Below are 23,739 nucleotides of genomic sequence, written 5' to 3'. Positions count from 1 at the left end.
GATGTTTTGAGGCTCCAGATGTGCAGTAGGTCTCTACAGTTTTCAATTCCTGTATTTTGTCTATAATAAACTGATTTAAAACCAAGTTTCTGAAACGCCTTAGTTTGTCCCTCTGTGTCTGCTGTCAGGACGTTTGGGTCTCATGGTGACCTGCACCCTCAAACTGGGAATCTCCATCCTCAACGGAGGCAACGTGCACGTTCAGCAGGTTAAAGACCTTCAGCATTATTCGATTTCTGATCTCTGTTATGACATTTCAGTTTAAAAACGCTTTTCTCTCTCCTCTGCACAGAAAATGCTCGATTATCTAAAAGAAAAAAGGGACGCGGGATTTTTCAAGAGTCTCTCAGGACTGATGCAGTCGTGCAGGTCGACCATGTGACACTTGTGGCTGCACCACCAAAGCCTCTGCTGGTCGTTTCGATTAACTTTACAGTTTTACTCTTCCAGTGTCCTGGACTTGAATGCATTTGAGAGGCAGAACAAAGCTGAAGGACTTGGCATGGTGACAGAGGAAGGTACATGTAAGTAATGGGACGGGATATTTCACAAAGAACTTTTCACTTCAGTGCGGCTGACACGCTCAACCTTTCACTGCTTTCCTCAGTCTTTTCAGATTTCAGGAAACGGGCAGGATAATGTTTCTGCTTGGCTTTAAGATGATGAAAATGTCAAGGCAAATTTTGATTTGAAGCTTTTTTCCTTTAAAGTATATAAAGGACAAAGCTATGCAAAAAATGAAATGCAATCTCTTTTTGGTGTGATAAACTGGACCTTTCACCCCTTAGAAACAGCTCGGGACTTTAAACGCATGACATCCCATTCCAGAAAGATCTCTTCTAGGTACCAAAACACTTCAACTAACTTCAACCCTTGTTGACATGCTTACGTGGTTGAAGCCATTTTGGCATTTATTATTCCAAAACATTGATCAGCAGGGTTGGTCCAATAAGAAACAGAGTGGCTGAACAGCGATTCCCCATTCTGCTGAAAATGGAATCCCAGTTTGATTTGGCTTTAGCTGAAACTTCACTTCAGAAATGTGAAACGTTATTTTTAGAATTTACAAGTCATTTTGTGTTACTTTTTACGCATATTGCCTTCTCAAAAAATGCAACAATGGTGTATCATTGAATCTTACTTTTTATAAATATAGCTAAAGAAAATGCTGATGAGGATTCTGAAGTGCTCCAGTTAGGACCGGAAGTTGAAGTGGAAATACCACAAATCCACAGCAGATTCCTAACCGTCAGGCTTATTTATCTCTGACGGTCTGGGTCTGTCATGACAGGACCAATGACCTTGCAGTCTGCTCATCACCAGCTGGTTTTGGATTAGTCAAAGACAGTTTGGGTCTAGAAAGACATCTGATGTGAAACTAAATTTGTAATTGAATGTCTGTGGTGACCCTTAGCCCTTGTGCTATCTTAGATGACCCCTCCCTTCCATTGACGTGTTCTCCCTACCATGACAAAGGTGGATAAAGGTGGAAAGATTTCATGTAATCCATGGACACCAGTGAAGATCACAAATCATTGAAGAAAAAAGGTTCAGAGCACTGTCTAGTGGGTCTACATGACCCAACTCCCAACGGTAAAGTGCCTAGGATAGCACAAGGGTTAAAAGCGTAGGACATTCACATATACCAACCATTGGATAAGCAACAAAGGCTACCATACAGTGGCAGTGGCTCAGGTGGTTGAGCAGGTCGTCCAATGATCGAAGGGTTGGCGGTTTCGATCCCCGCTCCCACCAGCCAAAATGTCGTTGTGTCCTTGGGCAAGACACTTCACCCTCCTTGCCTCCAGTGTGGCTCCACTGGTGTGTGAATGTGCTTGAATGATCCCGGTGATGGTCAGAGGGGCCGTAGGCGCGAACTGGCAGCCACGCCTCTGTCAGTCTGCCCCAGGGCAGCTGTGGCTACAACCGTAGCTTACCATCACCAAGTATGAATGAGGAGTGAATGAATAATGGACACAAGGTAAGCGCTTTGGGTGTCTTGAAAAGCGCAGAAAAATCCAATCCATTATTATTATTATAACTCACCTCTACTGTGACAACAGCAGAAAAAAGTTTCAGCTTGTGGTCCAGGCACACCACAGACATGTATGTCAGAGTAAGAAGCACAGCTTTGTCCATTTGTCCACATGTACTGTCCACTCAGCAGATCTTTTGAGATCATTTTTATCTAACATCATGAAATTCATGAATGCATTTCATCATTGCACTTACTTACTGGTATTTATTTTGTTTTTTGTTATTTTTAGGATTTTTCTCTCCACAGTAGCTGCTCACTCATTGTGGGTATTTCCTAGGGGTGTAAGCATTCGTTTTATCAACGATTCGATTAATACCATAATTTGTGATTAATGATACGATTCAGTCTATTTTGGTTCATTTTGAACGATCTGATTCTCTGACCTGAAATGGATCCAGGACATCTTTATCTAAAACTTCCAGCAGTGAGACTCAGACAGAAATTCCTGCTACTGAATAGTGAAGTTTTCCAGATTCTTGGATTTCTTCCAGATCATCAAATGTAAATGAAATATGTGTCCAAATAAACAAGTAAACTAGAATGAATGTCAAATCCATTCACATGTTAGTTTCCTAAAGTTCAGTCCACTGTTGTTTTTCCACTTCCAAAGAATCCAAAGGGAACATTCTTAGAACATTCTAGACACTGGATGGTCACATGACTTTATTTAAAGTGTTTCCACACATTGGACTGAAATGATGGACTGATCAGTTTTTGCTGACGTCACATGTGTGCTGTCTGCTGTAATGGTTCTTGGTCGACGCTAGATGTGGGGTTTGTTCTTCACTGTTTTGGAACCACCAACCATCAAAGGCCCCCTCCACATCTGATGCTGAGTGGAGTTGTTTTTGCAGATAAAGGGTGTTAACTCCAGACACAGATTTGACATGATTTTAGCAGTTTGAGGGAAATGTGTCTCCTTTTTCTTTTATTCATCTGATGCTTCTCACCTCCACCTCTGTTTGTCCTTTTCATTACTGAGTCCTCTAAACATCTCCACTGAGTTTGTGTTTAATAACTCACTCTTACTACCTGCATCTCTGTACCTCCCAGGTAACTTTCTCTGGTCTTTTTTTCTATAGCAGCACAGACTTCCCCTTTTTTCCTTTTTAACCGCATGTCTCTGTTTTTCTTTTGTGACGGATGGATTCATCTCTCTTCGTTTGGTAACCGCCTGTCCTCTCTCTTTGCTTGTGTCCTTGGTGTGTTGTTCGTCTCCTTCCCATCTCTATAAAAACCCATCGATGGCAGCCCACACTGGACGGGGTAAATAACAAGTTTAGATCATCCTGACATGGCTGTGCTTCCTCCCTGAATGCCCCCCTCCATTGTTGTAGTCTATTTTTTCCGCTTTTCCTTCGCAAAAACATCTGTAGGGAAACACTGCATGCTTGTCCTGTTGTCATTTGTTCTCATCATCTCTGGGTTAACGTGTACTAATGTCCTTGTGGGTCTGTCAGTGCCACCGACCCCCCAGGTTTGACTGAAGGTCTGTGGGCTAGTCCACAGCTTAAGCAAAGCTTTGTCTTGCTTTGGATTTGGGGCCTTTTTCACAAAGCTGGTTCCACATAGTTCTAACTTTCACATGGTTTTTTTCTTGTCGTATAGTTCTATAACCTCGCCTATCCGCTGCTTTTCTTAGTGTTGATCAGGCCCAGCGGCGGCCTGCATGTGAAAGTTATCAAGCTTCCTCCAGCTTATGGAAATGTCCTGGTGTTTCTTTTTTTTTTTAAAGTAAGAGCATTTGAGGCAAACAGCTCTTTGGATTCAGTTGTCATTCTGCAATCTAAAGGCTTTGGACTTCAACAGTGTTTTGAACATGAGACCTGGCCTGCTTGCCTCATGTTAATGCTTTGGAGGGGGTTTCCACACATTACGCTGGCCCGTCATGTTGAGTAAATAGAAAGTTATTTTCCTCCTGCGGAGCTTCAACTGAATTCACCAAGACGCTTGTCCTCTCAAGGCTCCAAGGTGCTGCAGAATGACGAGTTCACCAAAGATCTCTTCCGCTTCTTGCAACTTCTCTGTGAGGGACACAACGGAGGTGAGGCTACGTGCACCATTTTTATGTTTCCTTTACAGATCAATGTTTACTTTAACATCATATTTATCGTTCTCAGATTTCCAGAACTTCCTGAGAACCCAGACAGGAAACACAACCACAGTGAACATCATTATTAGCACTGTGGACTATTTGCTCCGTCTTCAGGTGAGCATCGTCTGAGGGGAAAAATGATTAAAAAAAACAGGATCACTTGTTCAGTTTGGATGCAAACATGACTAATGGTCAGAGCCATGACTCCAACCCTAGAGTAGAAACGCCACAGCAGCTGTGATGAGAAGAAGTGATTGGAGCGGACAACCAAGAACGCACCAGTGTGTGAAGAAGATCTAGTTCCTCAAACTTCTACAAGAACATGCAGACGTTCTTTCCATCAAATTAGAACAGTGTGGTCCATCTGAACTCATCATCAAGACTCTATATTTGTCTCGTTTGTTGTCAAATTAGTTCATCTCCCTTAGATTCAGGGAGATTCGGGTTATGTTTGTTGTGATGAATTTACAACTTTTATAAAGTAAATTATTACTTGTAGTAAGAAGAATTTGGATTAACCCTTTACCAACGGAGCTGTCACCAGCGACACCTAAATAACGCACGCTCTTTGACCAATCAGCTGATTCTGATGCGGGGAATAAAGCGGCTTTTCGTAGAAGCTTTGCACTGATAAGCAACAATACTAATGTAAAGCATTGTATAACAGTGTAAGGCTGCTACTCCGTAAACGGTTGACGAGTTATGCTGTCCAAAAAATGTACTCACTGGAGCTTTAAAGGGTAAATAAAATACATGTCGTATTTAAAAAGGTAAAAACAAATTAAAGTCCTTTTGCCCAATATGAACTGCAGTTAGTTAATTTAACTTGAAATTAGATTGCAAAAAATACACAGAAAGAATTTTAATGTCACTGAAATGGGGGGTTACCATGGTTACCCGTCTGAGTCAACACAATTTTGCTGTGAGATTGTCCTGTAGCTTGGGTGAAAGTGGAACCAAAAGCCCAAATGTTTCCCACTTGAGGACCAAACATTTGAATCTACAACAGTTTGCAGTGATGCTGACCAAAACCAAGGAGGTAAAGCTGAAAAAAACTGGTTTACATCCTCAGCTGTTAGACCACTCTGTCTTCACCTCCTGACAACACCACCCTAACCCATTGCCAAAAAAAGAAATAAGCAAATTGTGTCCTTTTGCTTTTTTACTGCCCAAAATGCACTGGACTTGCATCAGCTACTCCCCTGTTTTACTCCATTTCACTCTTTGCTCTGACCTCAAGCTTTCAGGGACAAACATCAGAAAACAGGTGTATACCTGCAGCAGACCCAGGCTTTAGTGGAGACTCCATTAACCCCAATACAGCAATTTTATAGCAAAATTATGTTGTACCCATGGTTACAAACATTTCCAATCTTTTTTTGTTTTTTTGTTCTGTCCAACAACTGAGCAAACAGATGAGCGATGAAGGACTTTTGCGTTGGACAGGTTTTACTATCACAAAAAGAGGTTACCGGTATGTATTTTCGGGTAACCAGGGTGTAAATTTGTATAAACCCCTTTCTGTTTCCAATCTTTTAAATAAACATCAGAAATGCTCAGATGTTTTTTTCTCAGACAGACACTAAGATTTGGCTGTGGATCACTTTAACTCTTGTGCTATCCTGGGCACTTTAACATTGGGAGTTGGGTCATCTAGACCCACTAGACAGTGCTCTGAACCCTTTTTTCTTCAATGATTTGTGATCTTCACTGGTGTCCATGGATTACATGAAATCTTTCCTCCTTTATCCACCTTTGTCATGGTGGGAAGAACACGTCAATGGTCATCTTGACCCCATAGGAGAGCACAAGGGTTTCAGTCTTTATTTGCCCGACCTGTAACACAGGTTAGCAAGTGTTTTAACAGCTAACGGGATGATTTCTCTCAGGAATCCATCAGTGATTTCTACTGGTACTACTCTGGCAAAGATATCATCGATGAGACTGGAAGGCTGAACTTCTCCAAGGCCTTGGCTGTAGCAAAACAGATCTTCAACTCACTGACTGAGTACATTCAGGTGGGGAGGAAGCTCAGAAGTTTAGGTCTACACTCGGTTTGATGAGAATATTGATCACAACAGTTTCCTGTGTAAACATTTCCTCTCCTCCCTGCAGGGCCCGTGCATTGGGAACCAGCAGAGTTTGGCTCACAGCAGACTGTGGGACGCCGTCGTGGGTTTTTTGCACGTGTTTGCCAACATGCAGATGAAACTGTCTCAGGTATTTTATTTCTTCCTCTGATTTTTTTCCCTAGAATATAAAGTGTTAATACTTTCAGTGAGACAATTGAACAACAACAAAAAAGTCTTCATGCTACTCAGCAAGCAAAGCATTGTGGGAAAATATATCACTCATGTGAAAAAAACACTTGAAATAGACTTATATTCTTGACTTCAGGATCTGTTTGTTTTTTTAAATTTGAATTTTGTCCACCATGTTGGAGACATCCATCCACAGAAGGTGGATGTCACTTTAGCTTCTAGCCTCTAGAACAATTAAACTGTAAATAACATCATCCATGTTTTTAGGTCACCACAAACAATTGTAGTTAATAATCTGCAGTTATTTAATTTGACACCATGGATGCAAATCTCAGCTGGGATTTTGTAATGTGTCAAAAAACCCTTGATAGCAATTAAAGCCTTGGTCACATGGGTACGGGTATTTAAACGATTTATCACAAAACCATTATTTGTTTAAGCATGTTGATTTCATTTCAATAGAGCAATCCCTCTGACGTACCACACCTTACAAATCAGAGACCCTCTCTACTAAGCTCAGGCTGCTTTTAGGCCCCCTACTGCCACTGTGGGGTGTACTGTCGGATAAAATCTTTACTCTGCTGTAATGCAACATTTGCTGGGTTAAAAACCGGGACTAGTTGAAGAGGATTTGAGTTTTTCCTGAGTCTGTGTAGAAAGACTACAGATGAGCCCTAATGTCTCGCAGGATGCCAGTCAGATAGAGCTGCTGAAGGAGTTGATGGACCTACAGAAGGACATGGTTGTCATGTTGTTGTCTCTCCTTGAGGGTAAGTGACAAAAGAAAAGAAAAACTGTTTTGGCCATTGTGCAAATAAAAGGTGATGAAAGAAAAGCAAGCATGAGGTGCTTAAAGGCCATTTCATACTCTGGAAGAACAAAGGCGTCTGATTGAACACACATTACAGCCATTTGGTCTTTTTACCACTTCTTTAAAACTAGAACTTTGTGGTGGAGCTACATCAAGAAAACTGTTGAATAATTAGTTCAGGGAGGGTTGAAGGGGCAGAAAGCAGAACACATGAAGCCCCCACTTTTGTGCCGTTTGAATGGTTTTTAAGAAAAGTTGATGTTAGTGAGGAGCTCTAAGCTCTACTACCACACAAACATTTGAAAGACATTCAACAGCCAGTAATTTGAGGGTAAAAGTCGTCTTAATGTCTTCAGAGGAAAGTGTCTGTCTGGCATTTAGCCTATATTATTGAACAGTTGGTTCCTCCAATGCTCAGAGCACGTATGGTACACAGAGTTTTTCTGCTCTGTGTCTGGAGGAAAAGTGATTATCCTTCCATGGTCAGAGTATTATGCTAAGGTGTCTGAAGCACATGCATTTACCATGACATTATCAGAGTCTCCGCCCTCTCAGGTAACGTGGTGAACGGAACCATCGGAAAGCAGATGGTCGACACCCTGGTGGAGTCCTCCAACAATGTAGAGATGATCCTCAAGTTTTTCGACATGTTCCTGAAGCTGAAGGATCTAACAACCTCTGACAACTTTAGAGAGTACGACCCCGAGTTTAAAGGCATCATTTCCACCAAAGAGTTCCAGAAGTCAATGGAGAGCCAGAAGCAGTACACCCAGTCAGAGATCGAGTTCCTGCTCTCATGCGCAAAGGCAGACGAGAACGACATGTTCAACTACAAGGAGTTTGTGGAGCGCTTCCACGAGCCGGCCAAAGACATTGGCTTCAATGTTGCCGTGCTGCTGACCAACCTGTCCGAACACATGCCCCACGACTCCCGGCTCAGCACCTTCTTGGACCTGGCAGAAAGCGTGCTGAGCTACTTTGAGCCTTACCTGGGTCGTATTGAAATTCTGGGCAGCGCAAAGCGAATTGAAAGGGTTTACTTTGAGATCAGCGAGTCCAGCAGAGAGCAGTGGGAGAAGCCACAAGTCAAGGAATCCAAACGCCAGTTCATCTTTGACGTGGTTAATGAGGGTGGAGAGAGCGAGAAGATGGAGATGTTTGTGAATTTCTGCGAGGACACCATCTTTGAGATGCAGCTGGCCTCACAAATCTCTGAACCTGATGTGGCTGAGCAGCCGGAAGAGGAGGAGGAAGAAGAGCACAGCCTCCTGGAGGAGCTGGCTGGAGATGAAGATGGAGCCCTCGAGTCCCCCTCAGCCTTTACCACTGCATGCCGTTCGCTGAAGAAGAAGATCTCAGATGTCCGTCAGATTTTTGCCATTAAAAATCTACGCAAGCAGTTTAAGAAAATCCGAAAACTAAGTGTGAAGGAAATGATCACCGGCTTCTTCTCCTTCTTCTGGATGATCTTTATTGGCTTCTTTAAGGGAATCTACAGCCTCATATTTGGTTTCTTCCACATCATCTGGTCCTCCATGTTTGGTGGAGGTCTAGTTGAAGGAGCCAAAAACATGAAGGTGACAGACATCCTGGGACACATGCCTGAACCAACTCAGTTTGGTATCCATGGAGACACGGTGGAAGGAGACAAAGCCGAAACAACAGAGTCATCAGGAAGCATAGACACAGCCACGGCGCCCACTGGAGATATCGTAGAGGTGGACACCATGATGGAAATGCTGGCACCTAAAAAAGAAGGAGGGAAGCATGTGGAGCCTGGCCTGGGAGATGTTTCTGAGCTAAGTTCAGATTCTTCTGCTGCAGATCACAAAAAGGTTTGTCAGAAAACATTTGAAATTCTCTTGACTGCTTTGATTTTCTTGTGGCGTTTCCCATATCTTCTGCTTTTTGCTTTTAGAAAGGGTCTTCCAAGCTGGCCGATACCATCGAGAGTGGAAAAGAGAAAGCAGAGTGAGTATGATGGCTTCACCTTTTACCAGCAGTCCAAGCAGGTTCCAAACTCTGAAGGCATGTCACCGATACAGCTCAGAGAACCAAGAGAAGGAGGATAAGCCAAAAGAAGAGGAGGTGAAGGAGCCAGCAGCTCAGGAGAAACCTCGAACAAGATCCAGCCAGCCTAAAGAAGCCTCCCCTGCCTTTATGTCGACCATCTTTGCTGTTCTTGATGTCTATTTGACCAAGATGCTGGTGAGTCTGCTGCAACTATGTTAGAGCGGTGGTCACCAACCCCCGGGTCACAGACCGGTACTGGTCCGTGGAGCAGAGAAAAAAAATACGTCCCACTATTGTTCTGAAGGAAGTTTCATTTTGGAAAACGTCTGTCTTCTCTCCACCACAACCAACGCATATCAAGTCGCTCTGTCACGTGTCGAAAGTCCATGCACTACTGGCATCAAGCGGCTGCACGGATCGCTAATTTGAAATCTCCAAGCCAACAAAGAAAACAGAAAACAAACGTATTAGGAAAGTTTCTTTTAGCAGAAAAGATCCAGTAAGGAAACGGGACAAGAGCCGCTGACTTCAAAATAAAAGAAATTTCTCCAATCCATATTTTTCCAAATATGGATATATTGTGACAGTTGTTCCCACAGACCATAACAATAATGCAGAATATTCAGTAACCGGTTGTCTAATGTCACCAGGATGCTGCTAATAAAGTTGTTCAAACGGTGGATTCACGTTTATGAATATATTTACCTTTAATTTGAAATTGTGCGTCGCACATTAAAAGTCAGTCGACACACATTTGAATGGTTCCGACATGGTATAAAGTACAAATACAGTTGCAGATATTTTACAGAGAATGAAGTTCAAATTTAGTCTCAAAAGTTTAGGAAAACTGGGATAAAAAAAAAAAAAAAAAAACATTGAACAGACCGTTTCATGAAAATTTTGTCTGAGCTTAAACTGGTCCGTGGTCTGAAAAAGGTTGGGAACCACTAAGTAAGAGGATAGTCTTTTTTTTTTTTTTTTTTTTTTACAGTAATCTTGTTACTTAAATGTCTTTTTTTGACAGAACTACTTGGCTCGTAACTTCTACAACCTCCGTTTCCTGGCTCTGTTTGTGTGCTTTGCCATCAACTTCATCCTGCTCTTCTATAAGGTAACAAAGTTGTGGAGCTTGAACAATGCAAATCAGGCGTTGTGCTGGTAGAAAACAATCTAACTGATCCTGTTCTTTAGGTCACTGAAGAGATTGTGGAGGAGGAAGAGGATGAGAACCCTTGGAGTGAGGATGAAGGTGACGAGAACACGCTCTTTGACATGGATGAGTTTGTGCTTCAGGAGAGCACAGGTTACATGCAGCCAGCGCTGCGCTTCCTGGCGGTTTTCCACACAGTCATCTCGCTCCTCTGTCTGTTCGGCTACTATTGTCTGAAGGTACGGATCTTTACAACCCATTGCACACTTCCACGGTCCGTTTTTCCTTGACTGTCGTACATGTGGAGATCTTGCGTTACTCCTAGGTTCCTCTGGTGGTCTTCAAAAGGGAAAAGGAGATCGCCAGGAAGCTTGAGTTTGATGGTTTGTACATCACTGAACAACCTTCTGATGATGACATCAAGGGTCAGTGGGATCGGCTCGTCATCAACACTCCGTGAGTCTTTGGTTCAGGTTTGGTTTTGGTCGAGCACAACTCTTGATCCCCAGAGCCAAAGTTCTTCACTGTCATTTCAGGTCTTTCCCGAACAATTACTGGGACAAGTTTATTAAGCGCAAGGTGAGCATGTTCATGAGGGTTTCTGTGATAATTCACTGGGACTCAGTTCATTCAATTCCTGTTATTCTATCTTCTGGTTGTTTCCATTCCATTGTTTCCACATTTAAATTTACTGGATTTTAAGATATGCCCTGATCATTAATGCCTCTAATGAACGTAGGTCATCAACAAATATGGCGACATGTATGGGGCTGAACGCATCGCTGAACTCCTGGGTCTGGATAAATCTGCTCTAGACTTTGACCCAACAGTGGAGACGGTGGAGAAGGAGGCCTCCTTGGTGTCCTGGTGAGAACTCTACGGTCTTCCCAGTTGTCAATGAAAACATGAGAATCCCCGCAACAACCTGTAGGTCTGCGCTGAAAGTGGAGTCGGTTCCTCTTTTGCAAGTCAAAAGTAGTCGTTGGGTTTAACCCTTGTGCTACCTTAGATGACCCCACCTTTACATTGACGTGTTCTCCCTACCATGACAAAGGTGGATAAAGGTGGAAAGATTTCATGTAATCCATGGACACCAGTGAAGATGACAAACCATTGAAGAAAAAAGGTTCAGAGCACTGTCTAGTGCAGGGGTGGCGAACACGCGGCTCTCGAGCCGCATGCGCATGAGCGTGCGGCTCTTTGCGTCTCATTATATTTTCTATATACTGTGCTTGATTTCATAGGTTTTTCCCTCTTAAAACACACTCAAATCCACCAGAGGGTATTAAAACTAAATAATAAAAAAAGTAATTTGGCAGTGTGTGTTTGATGCTGCTCCCGACACATACGCGATCCTGTAATGCAGAGATTGACTGCCTGAGATCCCCGCTTGTCACTGATGAGCCAGCGAGAATTGGAGATGATTGAGCTGAAATCTCTTTGAAAGAAGGCTCTGTTACGTTTTGGAGAATGGAAAAATACCTGTGTGTAAAAGAGCTGCTCTCAAGCTGCTGTCGATGTTCTCCTCAATTTATGTCTGCCAGTCCCTGTTTATTACCTTGAAACACGCGAGAGGGTCAAACATGAATAAACACAAAGACAGGTTCAGAGCACTGTCTAGTGGGTCTAGATGACCCAGCTCCCAATGTTAAAGTGCCTAGGATAGCACAAGGGTTTATTGCGTGTTTGTGTGTGTGTGTGTGTCTTGCCAGGTCAGTGTGTGTTGTGGCTCTTTGACTCTGTGAAAAAATTTGGCTCTTGGTGACAAACTTGTTCGCCGCCCCTGGTCTAGTGGGTCTAGATGACCCCACTCCCAATGTTAAAGTGCCTAGGATAGCACAAGGGTTGAGGTCTAAAAAAATTCCTCATCACCTGCTTCTTCTTGTCTTCTTGTTCAGTTAAATGCTTAGTTCATCGAGCTCAGAACATCTTGGAGAACATGAGCAACCCAACTTAGTTTGGTTTTTAGGGAGGTATGGTAGGACACAAAGCCAAGTAACCATGACAGCAGCCATGGCACCAGATGGGGACATTGTAGATGGTGACGTTATCCATGATTTTGCTCATTTCTCTCTATCTCAAGTTAGAAATATAGTTTTAACTATAATTATAACTTCACGTTAGTATTATAGAGGTGTCTAGAAAAGAACTTTAATCGTTTGTGAATAAAAATCTCAAGTGTGAACTACAACCAACTGAATATAAAATGTAATAATGAAGATAAAATCAAGTAGCAGAAAACAGATCAGATATCAGTACAATTATGGATTTATTTTAAAAGTATCTTTAAATGATCTCAAACCTTCTGTCTTCATCAACAGGTTTAGCTCCATTGATACCAAATACCACATGTGGAAGATGGGCGTGGTTTTGACTGACAATGTGAGTTTAGCTGTGGTGGAAGCTATTATTCACAATACTTTTCAAAATAAGTGTTTTCTCAACCCAATCAAATAATCCCGCCCTCCTCCAGAACTTCCTGTATCTGATCTGGTACACCACCATGTCCATTTGTGGACACTTCAACAACTTCTTCTTTGCTGCTCATCTGCTGGACATCGCCATGGGCTTCAAGACCCTCCGCACCATCCTGTCGTCCGTCACCCACAACGGCAAGCAGGTGAGCTGATCCGCCAGCAGGGGGAGGCAGAGTATAGATGAAGAGACAAGACTCAGCATCAAACATACCTCACAAAGAAGAGTTTCAAGGTCCAGAGATGGCTTTCTTAGACTCTTCAAAGGATGCATGAGGCTCCATTGTGATTAGCTGTTGACCGATGCAAACTGAATCTTAGGACTGTAAATAAGTCAGCATTGTTTTAGCGTTTTCAAACCCAAATAGTGACGTGTGTTCAATTCTAAATGTTTAAGACACAAATCATGTTCTTTGAATAACAGAATTTTATTAGAAGGTCAGAAGTTAGTTAACACTTTGATGAAACGTGGTGAGACCTGGATCAGACAGAAGTCCCTCATGAAGGATGGATGGAGGTTTGTGTTCCAGGTGTTTTTGAAGGCCCCTCCTCCTGATCCAGATGTGTCTAAAGTTTTAAACAGAACCGTCTACGATGACGCCTGAGCTGCTAGAAGTGTTGCTGTGCAGAGGTGAAGGTCAAAGCTTCCAGCGTGAGCGCAGCATACTAACGAGCGGCGCTTTTCTTCCAGCTGGTGCTGACGGTGGGTCTGCTGGCCGTGGTCGTTTATCTCTACTCCGTGGTGGCCTTCAATTTCTTTAGAAAGTTCTACAATAAGAGCGAGGATGAGGACGAGCCGGACATGAAGTGTGACGATATGATGACGGTATGTCTGACAGCCATCTATTCTTTTGAAGAAGCTCCAAGAAAATTAGAAAAACCTTCTCAGTTTAGAAATTGAACGAATGGATCTGGCCGGCAGTGAGAGATAAGGAAGTGAATGAGATTCCTTAGGCTTTTATTTTCACTGAAGGCCGTTCCAAACTGCTGACCTTGGAGCCAGTCGCAGATGCCTTTCTTCAGCCACACTTGTAATTACCGTTTGAAAAATCCATGCTTTTCATAGCCAGAAAGAAATTCAGAGTCTTTTTTTTTACTCTTTTAAAAAAGAAATGAGTTCCTGCTGAAGGAAACATTCATCTGTTGGATAGAAAAATGTTGCTGTGCTGACATGAAGCTGAGGACTGAAGTCTCTCTGCAGTGCTACTTGTTCCACATGTATGTGGGCGTGAGGGCTGGAGGAGGCATTGGAGACGAGTTGGAGGACCCAGCTGGAGATCCCTACGAGCTCTACCGCATCCTGTTTGACATCACCTTCTTCTTCTTTGTCATCGTCATCCTCCTGGCCATCATTCAGGGTACGTTCTTTAGCGCAGATGTTAGAAACCCAACGGCATTGTGGGCATTGTCGTCTCGACTAAACGTTCAGAAAGTCTGGCAGCGAGAAGAAACTGATAAATGGAAGCACTGCTGACCTCACGTTTCAGTTTTTTCAAACTTACCTAAAACTTGAAACGATCAAGGACAGAACATCACTGATTTCAGGCGTTCTAATCCAGATCTTATTTATGCTTTTAGTCCAAACCATTGACTGTATTAGGGAACTGGACTGAGTGAGTCTCATATCACCCTTAGAAAATGAAATCCAGTCAATCCAGTCACAGGTTTTTGCAGAACAAATGCAGTCATATTGGAACCAGACACCAGGCATGATTCAGTCAATGAGTCAATGTTGCTATGGTAACAACTCTCTCACCAATCAGGAGCCAGCCTGTTGGAAGTCTATCGCCCTACTTCTTGAAAGTAGACTCTGGAAAATCTTTCAATCCTTTTGAACGTTGGACGTGAGACCACATACTTTCCTGGGTCATCTGATTGGTCTTAAGGCTTAGCCCCGCCCCTTGGCATCTCCCGATTCCTGTATCTTCTGCTGTGAACGGAAACAGAGAAATGGGGGAAACTCCATTTAGTGAAATGCAGCACAGTGGACACAAGCCCGAATTTCACCATGTGAATACTGCAGCGCCCCCTGCTGCCTGTTCGGCATAGAGTTTTGAGATTTCCTAACATTGGTGCTGTTATCTGGAAGAATGATTTCAGATGGAAAGTAGCCTGTGTCACAGTGTGAGGCCAGCAGCTGTTCCAGACTCAGATCAGACCTTCAAGTCCTGCTCATGATATGATGTAGCATCAAAATGAAAGAACTAGCTAACATAAGAGGGGTAGTCAAGGTTAACTGTCAAGTCCTCGATGTCAGTTGAATCTTCGTTCTTTGTATTCTGACATAAGCCTGACTTTATAGCTAACCTGATATATTAAAGTAGCTTCTTTAATTTTGTTTTTCTTTAAAAGAAAACGATTTTTCATGGATTCACATGGAATCAGTTGGTTTGAACACTTGTGTCTTCAGGTTTGATCATTGATGCCTTTGGGGAGCTGAGAGACCAGCAGGAGCAGGTGAAGGAGGACATGGAGGTGAGACTCACGATTAAGTGCTTGTATCATTTACAATCATCATATCATCAACTGCAGTTCTCTGATGCTCTGGTCACATGACACACGGACATGAAAGTCACATGACCAGAACAGAACACAGTATGGATTTGATCCTCAGCTGAGGAACCACATTCCCTCCGTTTTTTTGGTTAAAGTGCGTCAAAGCTTAACCGTCCTTGGAAGTACTTTCAGGCGGCGCCAACCCTCTCTTCCTTCAACTTTTTTGTACCCGTGTACCCATCTCTATTAATATTCTCTTCTGTCCAGTCGAGAAATGTATGCAAACGTGTGTTTAGAAACCTGATGCTCTTGCTGTTTTTCCCCCTATGTCTGTGTTTGTCGCTGTGTTTTATACCATTTGCTCACTTAAGTTGAAAATAAAATTTAAAAAAAAAAAAAAAAAAAAACCTGACTCTCCCGACGCATGTGGGCGCCAAAGGTCACCATCAAAGGTTTTTCTCGCCCTCCTTATGAATGACACGAAAGATGTTGAGCGAGCTAATGCATTTCTTGTGAACCCTTGTGCTATCCTAGGCACTTTACCATTGGGAGTTGGGTCATCTAGACCCACTAGGCAGTGCGCTAGGCCTGCACAATATACCGCAAATTTATCGTTATCGCAAGATCAAGCTGTGCAATATGCATATCGCAAAACACAGCAAAAATTGCAATAAATGGTTACCTTAAATGTGCTAAAACAATCTTATGGCAGCTTAAATTATTTAACAAATCAAATAAATCCCTTTATGCATTTGACCAATCGGATAGACTCTTTAGCGTTGTTGACCAATCAGATGGAGCCCTTTTATGTAAGATGTTCCATCCTATGTCAACGAGGGTCATTTGGAGTACAATTCTTAAACTGTTGCAATAAAATGGGAATGATTTTTTTGGTTGTTTCGCTATTTGTTTATATACCGCAAATGATATCGTTATCGTTTTTTTTGATGATCACAGAGCTGATTTTCTGGTGGTGATAAATGTTTTTAGAAATTTCCCACAGCACACCTGACTTTGTCACACTGGTTGAAAAACACTGAACTAGAGCAGGAAATAAAGGAGGCAAACACTACTGGAAAGGGTGGCGCTCAGTAGACTTTCCTCTTGTCTTTCAGACCAAATGCTTCATCTGTGGCATTGGAAACGACTACTTTGACCGGACACCTCACGGCTTTGAAACCCACACCTTACAGGAGCACAACCTCGCCAACTACCTGTGAGCTCCCAGCACAGAGTCAGGTATTCCTTGTGTCCTGCACAATGATGTCTGACCTGTGGCTTCCTCCTGCACAGGTTCTTCTTGATGTACCTGATCAACAAGGACGAGACCGAGCACACGGGTCAGGTACGTTCCAGCGGGTTCGAACCCTCAGCTTCAGGCAGCAACACTTTTGCAACAGTAGGGAAGTGGGTTGGCATGTTGAGCAAGAAGCAAAAGTGTGTGGGTTTGCATCGTTTTCTTATATCACACACTACTGCACTTTCTGACACACTGAAGACTGGCCCGAAGCCGTATCCATGGAAACGGCTCTGAAATTTCTCTGCTCCGTCAGATGGAGAGCTTTAAAGTGCTTCTTTCTGGCTTTCCAGGAGTCGTATGTGTGGAAGATGTACCAGGAGAGATGCTGGGACTTCTTCCCCGCCGGAGACTGCTTCCGCAAACAATACGAGGACCAGCTGGGTTAGAGGGGGGGCCAGTTTCTGGTCATGCCCCGCCCTCAGTCCCCACAGCCTACACCTTCCTTCCATCTGATAGAGACTCTGAACTTACTGCACGCTGTGAAGACAAATGCACGTTGATGACTGGATGATTGAGATGTCTGAGGCGTCACAGCGAAAGAGAGAGAGAGAAATGGTTTGTCCCCACAACCCTCTCACATCCGAGAGTGTTTATACCGACACAGAAACCGGTTTACGCTGGAGAGATCCCGCGCCCTTAAAAAAAAAGTTAAACTCCTGTAGATTCTATTAAAATACAAAAAAAAAAAAGGTTGAAAAAATCTTGTGGGCGTGGCCAGCATAGACAATGGTTAACAATGGAAAATGTACTTTAATGTCATGAAACTCAGTGAGAATGGGACACTTAATTACTCAAACAAAAAGGGTTTTAAACAGTGGGCGGAGCTTTCCTAAATCTGGAGTATTTAAATGAGTGGAGACTGCTTTAACTTGAGCTCGAATCTCTCAGCGGTTTTCCACTACAGAACGGTAGTGTTGCTTTAAATGATTCTGCTAGAAAATCCGTTTAGTAGGAATCGATTGCTTTTGTCTGTATTTCAAAGAACAGCTCAAAAACTGTGTGAAACTAAGCAGGAAAGTTTTAACCGCCTTTATTTCTCGAGTCAGATCGGTGTGATACAGCGTGACAAGTGAATGTGTGAACATGCACAACGTTCCTGAGCTGAGACGATCCATGGCGGTTCTGTCAGGACCGCAGACGACCCACTTTAGGTGTTTCAGTGCCGATGTGCCTTTAAAAAAACAAACTATGCAAACGTTTAGGATTCTTCTGTGTTCCTCCTGACAACCAGATCTACATCACGCTGGTTTTAAATAAAGTTGATCATTTGTTGTATAAAACTCTTCATGTAAATGTCGCTTCGTTTTTGTCCTCGGATTGTGTAAACTCCCATAATGCAGTTGGGATCAGCGGTTTATTGGCTGCTTGTAGCCGCTTTGGGAAACTGCCTTTTTTTTGTTGAGCAAAGGAGCTTAATAAAGTTGCAGTTAAGCAAACCTGTGGCCTGTCTGAGCGTGGCGGCGGACGGGAACAGAGACTTCCTCTCAAGGTGTCGAGGAACATTTTGACACGTTCTTGCAATTGTCCGGGACGTTCTGTCCAGCCCTGTTGCCTCGGGAACACTAGGGGGAAACGGCACGGAGACGAGACGTCTGCCACAAAGTAACCCATCCTCTGGCTCTGAGAGCAGGAGCAAGGTCGAGTCCAGCCAATACCTAAAGCCGTCAGGAGATCATGCTGTCCAGCCAATCCTCCAGGTCCTCCTCCGACATCTCCTGCCTGACGGGCGCAGACTTCACAGGGCTGGCGTCTGCACTCTTCTCCTCCACCGCTGCCTCCGTCACCACGACAGGAACTGTGGGGAAAGAAGAAAGAAGCAACCCAATAGGAACAACAGTAAGCAGCCTTGTAGCTTCAAAAAAATAATAAAAAACTCCAGCAGAATCGGTGGTGGATTTAACATGTAACAGATTCAAATGAAAGTGTCAAAAATCTCCATTTTTATTGTAACTTTTTATCAAAATCAGGCATTTAAGGTCAATATTATTGCAAAATACTGATATAATGTTGATTTTTTTTGAAGTAAAACAAACAGAACAACTTTGAACCTCTCTTTCAGTGCAGTTTCCAAACCAAATAACTTTCAAATATTGAGATATTTTAGACAAATGTTTTAAAACTGAATGAGGCCTCACAAAATCCAGTTATGTGTTTAAGTCCCACATTATTCTAAGCACCAGACTCATATTTCTGAGCGTAAAACTTAAAAAAAAAAATTAGTTTACACACGATAGGAAACATTTCTGACCAATCAGCAAAAACGTTCAGGTCTCTGTCTGTGATTTACTAGCTTTTGTACATTTACCACATTTGTAATGTGTTGCCCTGCTCTAGTCATCGGAATGGAGGGGAGCAGGGAGCTTGATGCCTGCCCAGAGTATTTTTAACAAATCAAGTACTATCTTTTTAATATCATTCTTTTTTTCCTTTTTCCATCTGCTTCTGATTCACAACAATTTAAAGAAATAATCAGAAACGCAAATTTAAGCCTAGTTTCAGATGTCCTCCATCATGAGAAAAAAAGAACATGTTAAAAACTTGCTCTTGTAGTATTTTTGGTACAAAATTAGAGTGGGTCTTTAACCCTTGTGCTGTCCTATGGGGTCAAGATGACCCCACCCTTACATTGACGTGTTCTCCCTACCATGACAAAGGTGGATAAAGGTGGAAAGATTTCATGTAATCCATGGACACCAGTGAAGACCACAAATCATTGAAGAAAAAAGGTTCAGAGCACCCAACAGTTTGGGTGAAAGAACGCCCCTGAATTTCAGGAGGCGGAGACTTACCGCCCTCCTTCTCCATGGCAACGGCTGACTGGTTGTCAAGTTTCTGTAAACCAAGCAGCTGGTCCAGCTCTTCATCCCCATCCTCCACGGCGGGTTCAGACGCAGCAGTCCAGAGCGGAGTATCTTTCACCGTTGGAGCCACGGGCGCTGGACTTGGGGCGGAGTTGCTGACGGTCTTGGAGGGAGAAGCAAACTTAGAGGGCTTTGGTACTTCCTGTCTGGGAGTGACGGCAGCAGGAAGATCTGCAGGAGTCGAAGCCTTCAACAAGATAAAAGTCTTGTTAGCAAGAAGATTTGATTCAGTTTGTGTGTGTGTGCATGTGTGTGTGTGTATTTGTGTGAGAGTGGGACTGTGACTGTAATGTGCTTAGGGCCTTAGAGCGACATAGCAAATGCTATACAGTGATCCCTTGCTACAACGCGGTTTACTTTTCACGGTTTCGCTACTTCACGGATTTGCATCGTGCATTGTGATCTGCATTCTGATTGGCTAAAAAGTCACTCCGCTTCTTCTCTACCTGTGCGTCAATAACGTTAAAGTTTAATATGTACATGTACGTAAAACAGCATGCTTAATTTATCATCTTGCAATTTGGAGGTTCTCTAAAACCCATAGAAAAAGAGTAACAACAACTGCCTACCACTATGTTCTTCTCCTGAACAAACACAGCTGCACCGCGGGCTTCAAAAGAAGAAAACACTGCAGAGCGGAGTCAGGATGCAGCGCCTCAGTCTGAAGAGCAGTGAAATACACCTGAGTCACTATTTGTCCCACTTTACTTTGTATTTTTTTCTTCTCCCGTTTAATCCAATTACTCGGGTCGCGGTGGGCGGGGCTAATCTCCGCAATTTGAAGCCTTCTGTTCACATCGATGATTCAAATTATTATTTGACAGTACAGTACAGAAGTTATTTGTTGAAAAAAACATTTCTAAAGTACTTTTATTTGTGAAACAAATGCTTGAGCCTGTAAAATGGTTTGTTCTTTCTTTTCAATTTGTAATAGAGAATTTAATTGTATAATAATAGTTAAAATAAAATAAAGGTTTCTACTTCACAGATTTTGCCTATCCCGGGTTCTTTTTGGAACGTAACCCCTGCGAAAAACAAGGGTTTACTGTATAAGCATTAGGGACTTCAACAATTCTGGGTATAAATCTAAACCGTGTTCCACCATTGAAGGAAAGTGAACGGTTGCCTCCACACAGGAGTTGCATCCATACGCTTTCATGTGTTTTATTGTAGGGCTGCAGAATATGAGGAAAACTTGCCATATGCGATATCAGTGATCAACATTGCGATGACGATACAACTTGTGATCCATGATTAAATAGCAAAAAAAAAAACATTTCCATTTCACTTTAACGGTTTAAAAATGATCCTCCAAATGACCCTCGTCTACATAGGAGGCGAACATCTAACATAAAAGGTCTCCATCCGATTGGTCAACAATGTGAAGGCGCCCATCTGATTGGTCAAATGCAGAAATGGATTTATTTGATTCATTAAATACGTCAAGCAGCCATAAGACTGTTTTAGCACATGTAAGCTAACCGTTTATTGCAATTTTCTCCTCTCTTGCAATATGCGTGATATTGCGATGACGATAAATCTATAATTTATTGTGCTGGCCTATTTTATTGTTTTACACCAGGCTTAGTACATATTAACCAAATTGTTTTCCTTTATCGTTGTTTGCCTATTAGCAACTGAAAATATATGTTTCTGAATTTTTTGGTTTATTGTTGTGTTTTGTAAAACTAAAATTATATTTGAACTGAAATGAAACTGTAATCCAAAAACTGCGGTTTGAAGTGAATTGTGGGGAAAGTGAATCATTGCATCCTTCATGCCATTTCAGAGTAAGATAACAAAAAAGAAATAATGTAGATTAAATATTGTTTTACACTGCAGAACGGTACCAAGTGACCCACGGACTGGTACCGGGGATTGGGACCACTGGTCTATAGTGAGGAGGGGAGGAAAAATGAAAACCAGCAGGTGTTATGACATGAAGAAGAGCTGAGTACCATCACTTTAAAAGAAAAAAAAGAGTTTTTGTATCGAAGATCTGAACTTCATCAGGTAACGTTAGCTCATCAAGCAGGATGTTATCCCACCAGAACAACTTCATGTAACTCAAATGTTTTAGAGCATTGAAGAATTTAAATGTTGTTTAAAAATGTTTTCTGCTTTGAGCCATAGGAGGCCCCAAACTGAACTCAAAGAAACGTTTCGTCTACCAAAACGAAGCGACTCTCACCTGAAGCAGCTCCGCCTCCAGGTCGAGCCTCCGGTTGAGAGGAACGTCTTGAAGGGTTCGAGCGAGCGCCGCAAGGTCCACAAACACCACCGACATCTGGAAGACAGGGAGCAGCTTCAGCAGAAGATCAGGCTGCTGAGTCGCTCCTCTGACCAAAAATGATACTCCCACCACCGTGCTTTATTGTGGAAACAGTAACAACAACAACAAAGATGGTTTTCTCCTTCTTTCTATGTCCCCAAACTTCAAGTTTGATCATCTTTCAATGAAACCCGACATATTATTAAGTAAATGTAATTAAAATTACGAAACAAAAGCAAATTAAGCTAAATCAGGTAAAAAATATATTTTTTAGTACTGTTTTACTTTTTACTCCATTAAATATTTGTTCAATTATTTGGCATATTTTCCAAAGTAAGATTTTCCATTCTTTTTAAAGAAGCTGAGCTTTAAAGGTGTGGACTTACCTGAGCGGCTGGGATGGCGTCCGTCTCCCAGTCCTTTTCCTCTGAAAACCTGAAGTGAGTGAAGGAATCTCCTGAAGGAAGCAGAGACAGAAACCACTTCAGCTTTTTCTGTTTGAAACATCGGAGAAGGCTTCAGCTTCCAAACGGCCCAGCAGAGAAGAAACGCTGAGGAGGAACCTCGGACCCACAGAACCACAGCTCTTCCTCCCTGCTCGTCCAGGCCGTGCAGAGAAACATCCAGAAAAACGTTTTGATCAAAACCTTTTTTTTAAATGACTAAATTCTATAAAAAAATCGAAATCTGACCGTTTTCATGGAGAAAAGAAACACAATTTTTTTAAAGAAATTCCAGAAAAAGGAAAAAAATGTTGAGTTTCATCTCAGTTTGTGTTTATTCAACATTTCGTTTTCCAAAGAACTAAAACGATTTATAACAGAATCAATTCAGGGCGGGATTGACCGTCATTTCTGCTTAAACCCAGACAGAAGATCGGAGCAGCTCCGTCCCATCAGCCTGATCCGAGGAAGTCATGTTGTTTTAGACCAGGCTGTGACAGGCCCGCTGGGTCCAGCCCAGAACCTGTCACGCGCAGACGGACGTTCCCCGGCAGCTTTGTTCCGACGACACCCGGCCTTCACGCGCAGCCGTCTGCGCCATCTGCAGCTGAGCGCCGCGCTGCAGGACAGGCGGCGGAGGTCACTGTGAGGAGCTGCGGGGCGTCACAGTCAAAGAGTCAGCTTCCTGTGACGGCCAGGGATCAGGAGCTTCCTGGATCCAGCTTTCTGAGCCCAGACACCCTGGATCAGATGAACACATGGACGACGATCAAAGAGGAGAAACGGGACTACTCTTTCCACTGGCATCCTTCTCATTTATTTCCTATGTCCTTCAAACAAAAATCTGAGGAAAATAAACAAAAGCGGGGCGCCAGAAGAGAATCCATTTGGGCTCCTTAGAGGTTTTAAGAGGCTCTGATTCCAAATAAATCCCCGAACTTTGTGTCCATCCAGCAGCTGAGCTCCAGCCTAAGCGTTCTGTTCCTGACCCAAGCAGAGCTTTGTTCCTGTCTGCAGGTGTTGGAGCTCGGCCCATCACCACATTCGACTTCCTGACACTTTAATCACTGCAATCTCATTGGAAGTTGCTCAAGGAGATGCAGGAAAAGTTCCCGCCGTTGCGTGGTCAACAGCAGCAGACGCCCCTCTTATGTGGTGGGATGGGTCATGACTGAAGCATTGAAGAGATGCCTCAACAGCTGTCTGCAGATTTAAGATACTTTCACTAAAACCCTTAATGTTCAATCAGTAGGTGGGGGGTGGGGGGTCTAGTTTCAGATTACCCTCTAGTTAAAGTGTCAATCTGTCTCCCTTCTGCACACAGAGAGTCTTTTTTATGCAAACTGAAGATCTGATCCTCATTTGATGTCTAGAGAAACCAGGTAACCATAGAAACGGGATTATGAAGGTTTTTGTTTCCATCTGTGATCCAGTTTAGTTTGTCATTTAACATCTTTTGTGGAACTCAGACCCCCACCCTATGCTGCTGAATGTGACAAACCAGGAAAGATGACGTGTTGCAGTA

At 42.9% G+C, this 23,739-nt stretch overlaps 2 protein-coding genes across 9 annotated transcripts in view; one reads left to right on the top strand and one right to left on the bottom strand.

The window, feature by feature from the left end:
• ryr3 (ryanodine receptor 3) overlaps positions 1-17,352 on the top strand; it is a 144,542-nt gene extending 127,190 nt beyond the window's left edge. For 3 of the 5 annotated variants that reach the window (XM_020714744.2, XM_020714742.2, XM_020714741.2), the window contains 25 exons: positions 129-208; positions 293-369; positions 451-524; positions 3,290-3,304; positions 4,002-4,082; positions 4,159-4,247; positions 6,023-6,151; positions 6,249-6,353; positions 7,083-7,164; positions 7,761-9,040; positions 9,124-9,176; positions 9,251-9,413; positions 10,243-10,329; positions 10,410-10,607; positions 10,694-10,824; positions 10,905-10,947; positions 11,108-11,235; positions 12,690-12,750; positions 12,842-12,988; positions 13,534-13,668; positions 14,044-14,200; positions 15,253-15,317; positions 16,454-16,554; positions 16,632-16,683; positions 16,929-17,352. In XM_020714744.2, the coding sequence (XP_020570403.1) occupies positions 129-208; positions 293-369; positions 451-524; positions 3,290-3,304; positions 4,002-4,082; positions 4,159-4,247; positions 6,023-6,151; positions 6,249-6,353; positions 7,083-7,164; positions 7,761-9,040; positions 9,124-9,176; positions 9,251-9,413; positions 10,243-10,329; positions 10,410-10,607; positions 10,694-10,824; positions 10,905-10,947; positions 11,108-11,235; positions 12,690-12,750; positions 12,842-12,988; positions 13,534-13,668; positions 14,044-14,200; positions 15,253-15,317; positions 16,454-16,554; positions 16,632-16,683; positions 16,929-17,024 (3,629 nt within the window). In that variant the 3' untranslated portion in view covers positions 17,025-17,352. The remainder of the gene's footprint in view (positions 1-128; positions 209-292; positions 370-450; positions 525-3,289; positions 3,305-4,001; positions 4,083-4,158; positions 4,248-6,022; positions 6,152-6,248; positions 6,354-7,082; positions 7,165-7,760; positions 9,041-9,123; positions 9,177-9,250; positions 9,414-10,242; positions 10,330-10,409; positions 10,608-10,693; positions 10,825-10,904; positions 10,948-11,107; positions 11,236-12,689; positions 12,751-12,841; positions 12,989-13,533; positions 13,669-14,043; positions 14,201-15,252; positions 15,318-16,453; positions 16,555-16,631; positions 16,684-16,928) is intronic. The other 2 variants (XM_020714745.2, XM_020714743.2) reach the window with 1 other exon arrangement.
• Positions 13,784-23,739, bottom strand: part of aven (apoptosis and caspase activation inhibitor) — a 32,180-nt gene continuing 22,224 nt past the window's right edge. The window contains exons 3-7 of one of the 4 annotated variants that reach the window (XM_011492046.3): positions 22,158-22,228; positions 21,691-21,786; positions 19,428-19,686; positions 18,294-18,433; positions 13,784-14,772 (exon numbers count right to left, since the gene is read on the bottom strand). In XM_011492046.3, the coding sequence (XP_011490348.2) occupies positions 18,303-18,433; positions 19,428-19,686; positions 21,691-21,786; positions 22,158-22,228 (557 nt within the window). In that variant the 3' untranslated portion in view covers positions 13,784-14,772; positions 18,294-18,302. Of the gene's footprint in view, positions 14,773-17,652; positions 18,434-19,427; positions 19,687-21,690; positions 21,787-22,157; positions 22,229-23,739 lie in introns of those variants that run through there. The other 3 variants (XM_011492047.3, XM_020714747.2, XM_004083973.4) reach the window with 3 other exon arrangements.

The sequence above is a fragment of the Oryzias latipes genome, chromosome 24 (genome assembly GCF_002234675.1).
Source record: "Oryzias latipes chromosome 24, ASM223467v1".
In the NCBI taxonomy this organism is placed as follows: Eukaryota; Metazoa; Chordata; class Actinopteri; order Beloniformes; family Adrianichthyidae; genus Oryzias; species Oryzias latipes.
This window is presented reverse-complemented; position numbering and strand designations above follow the sequence as displayed.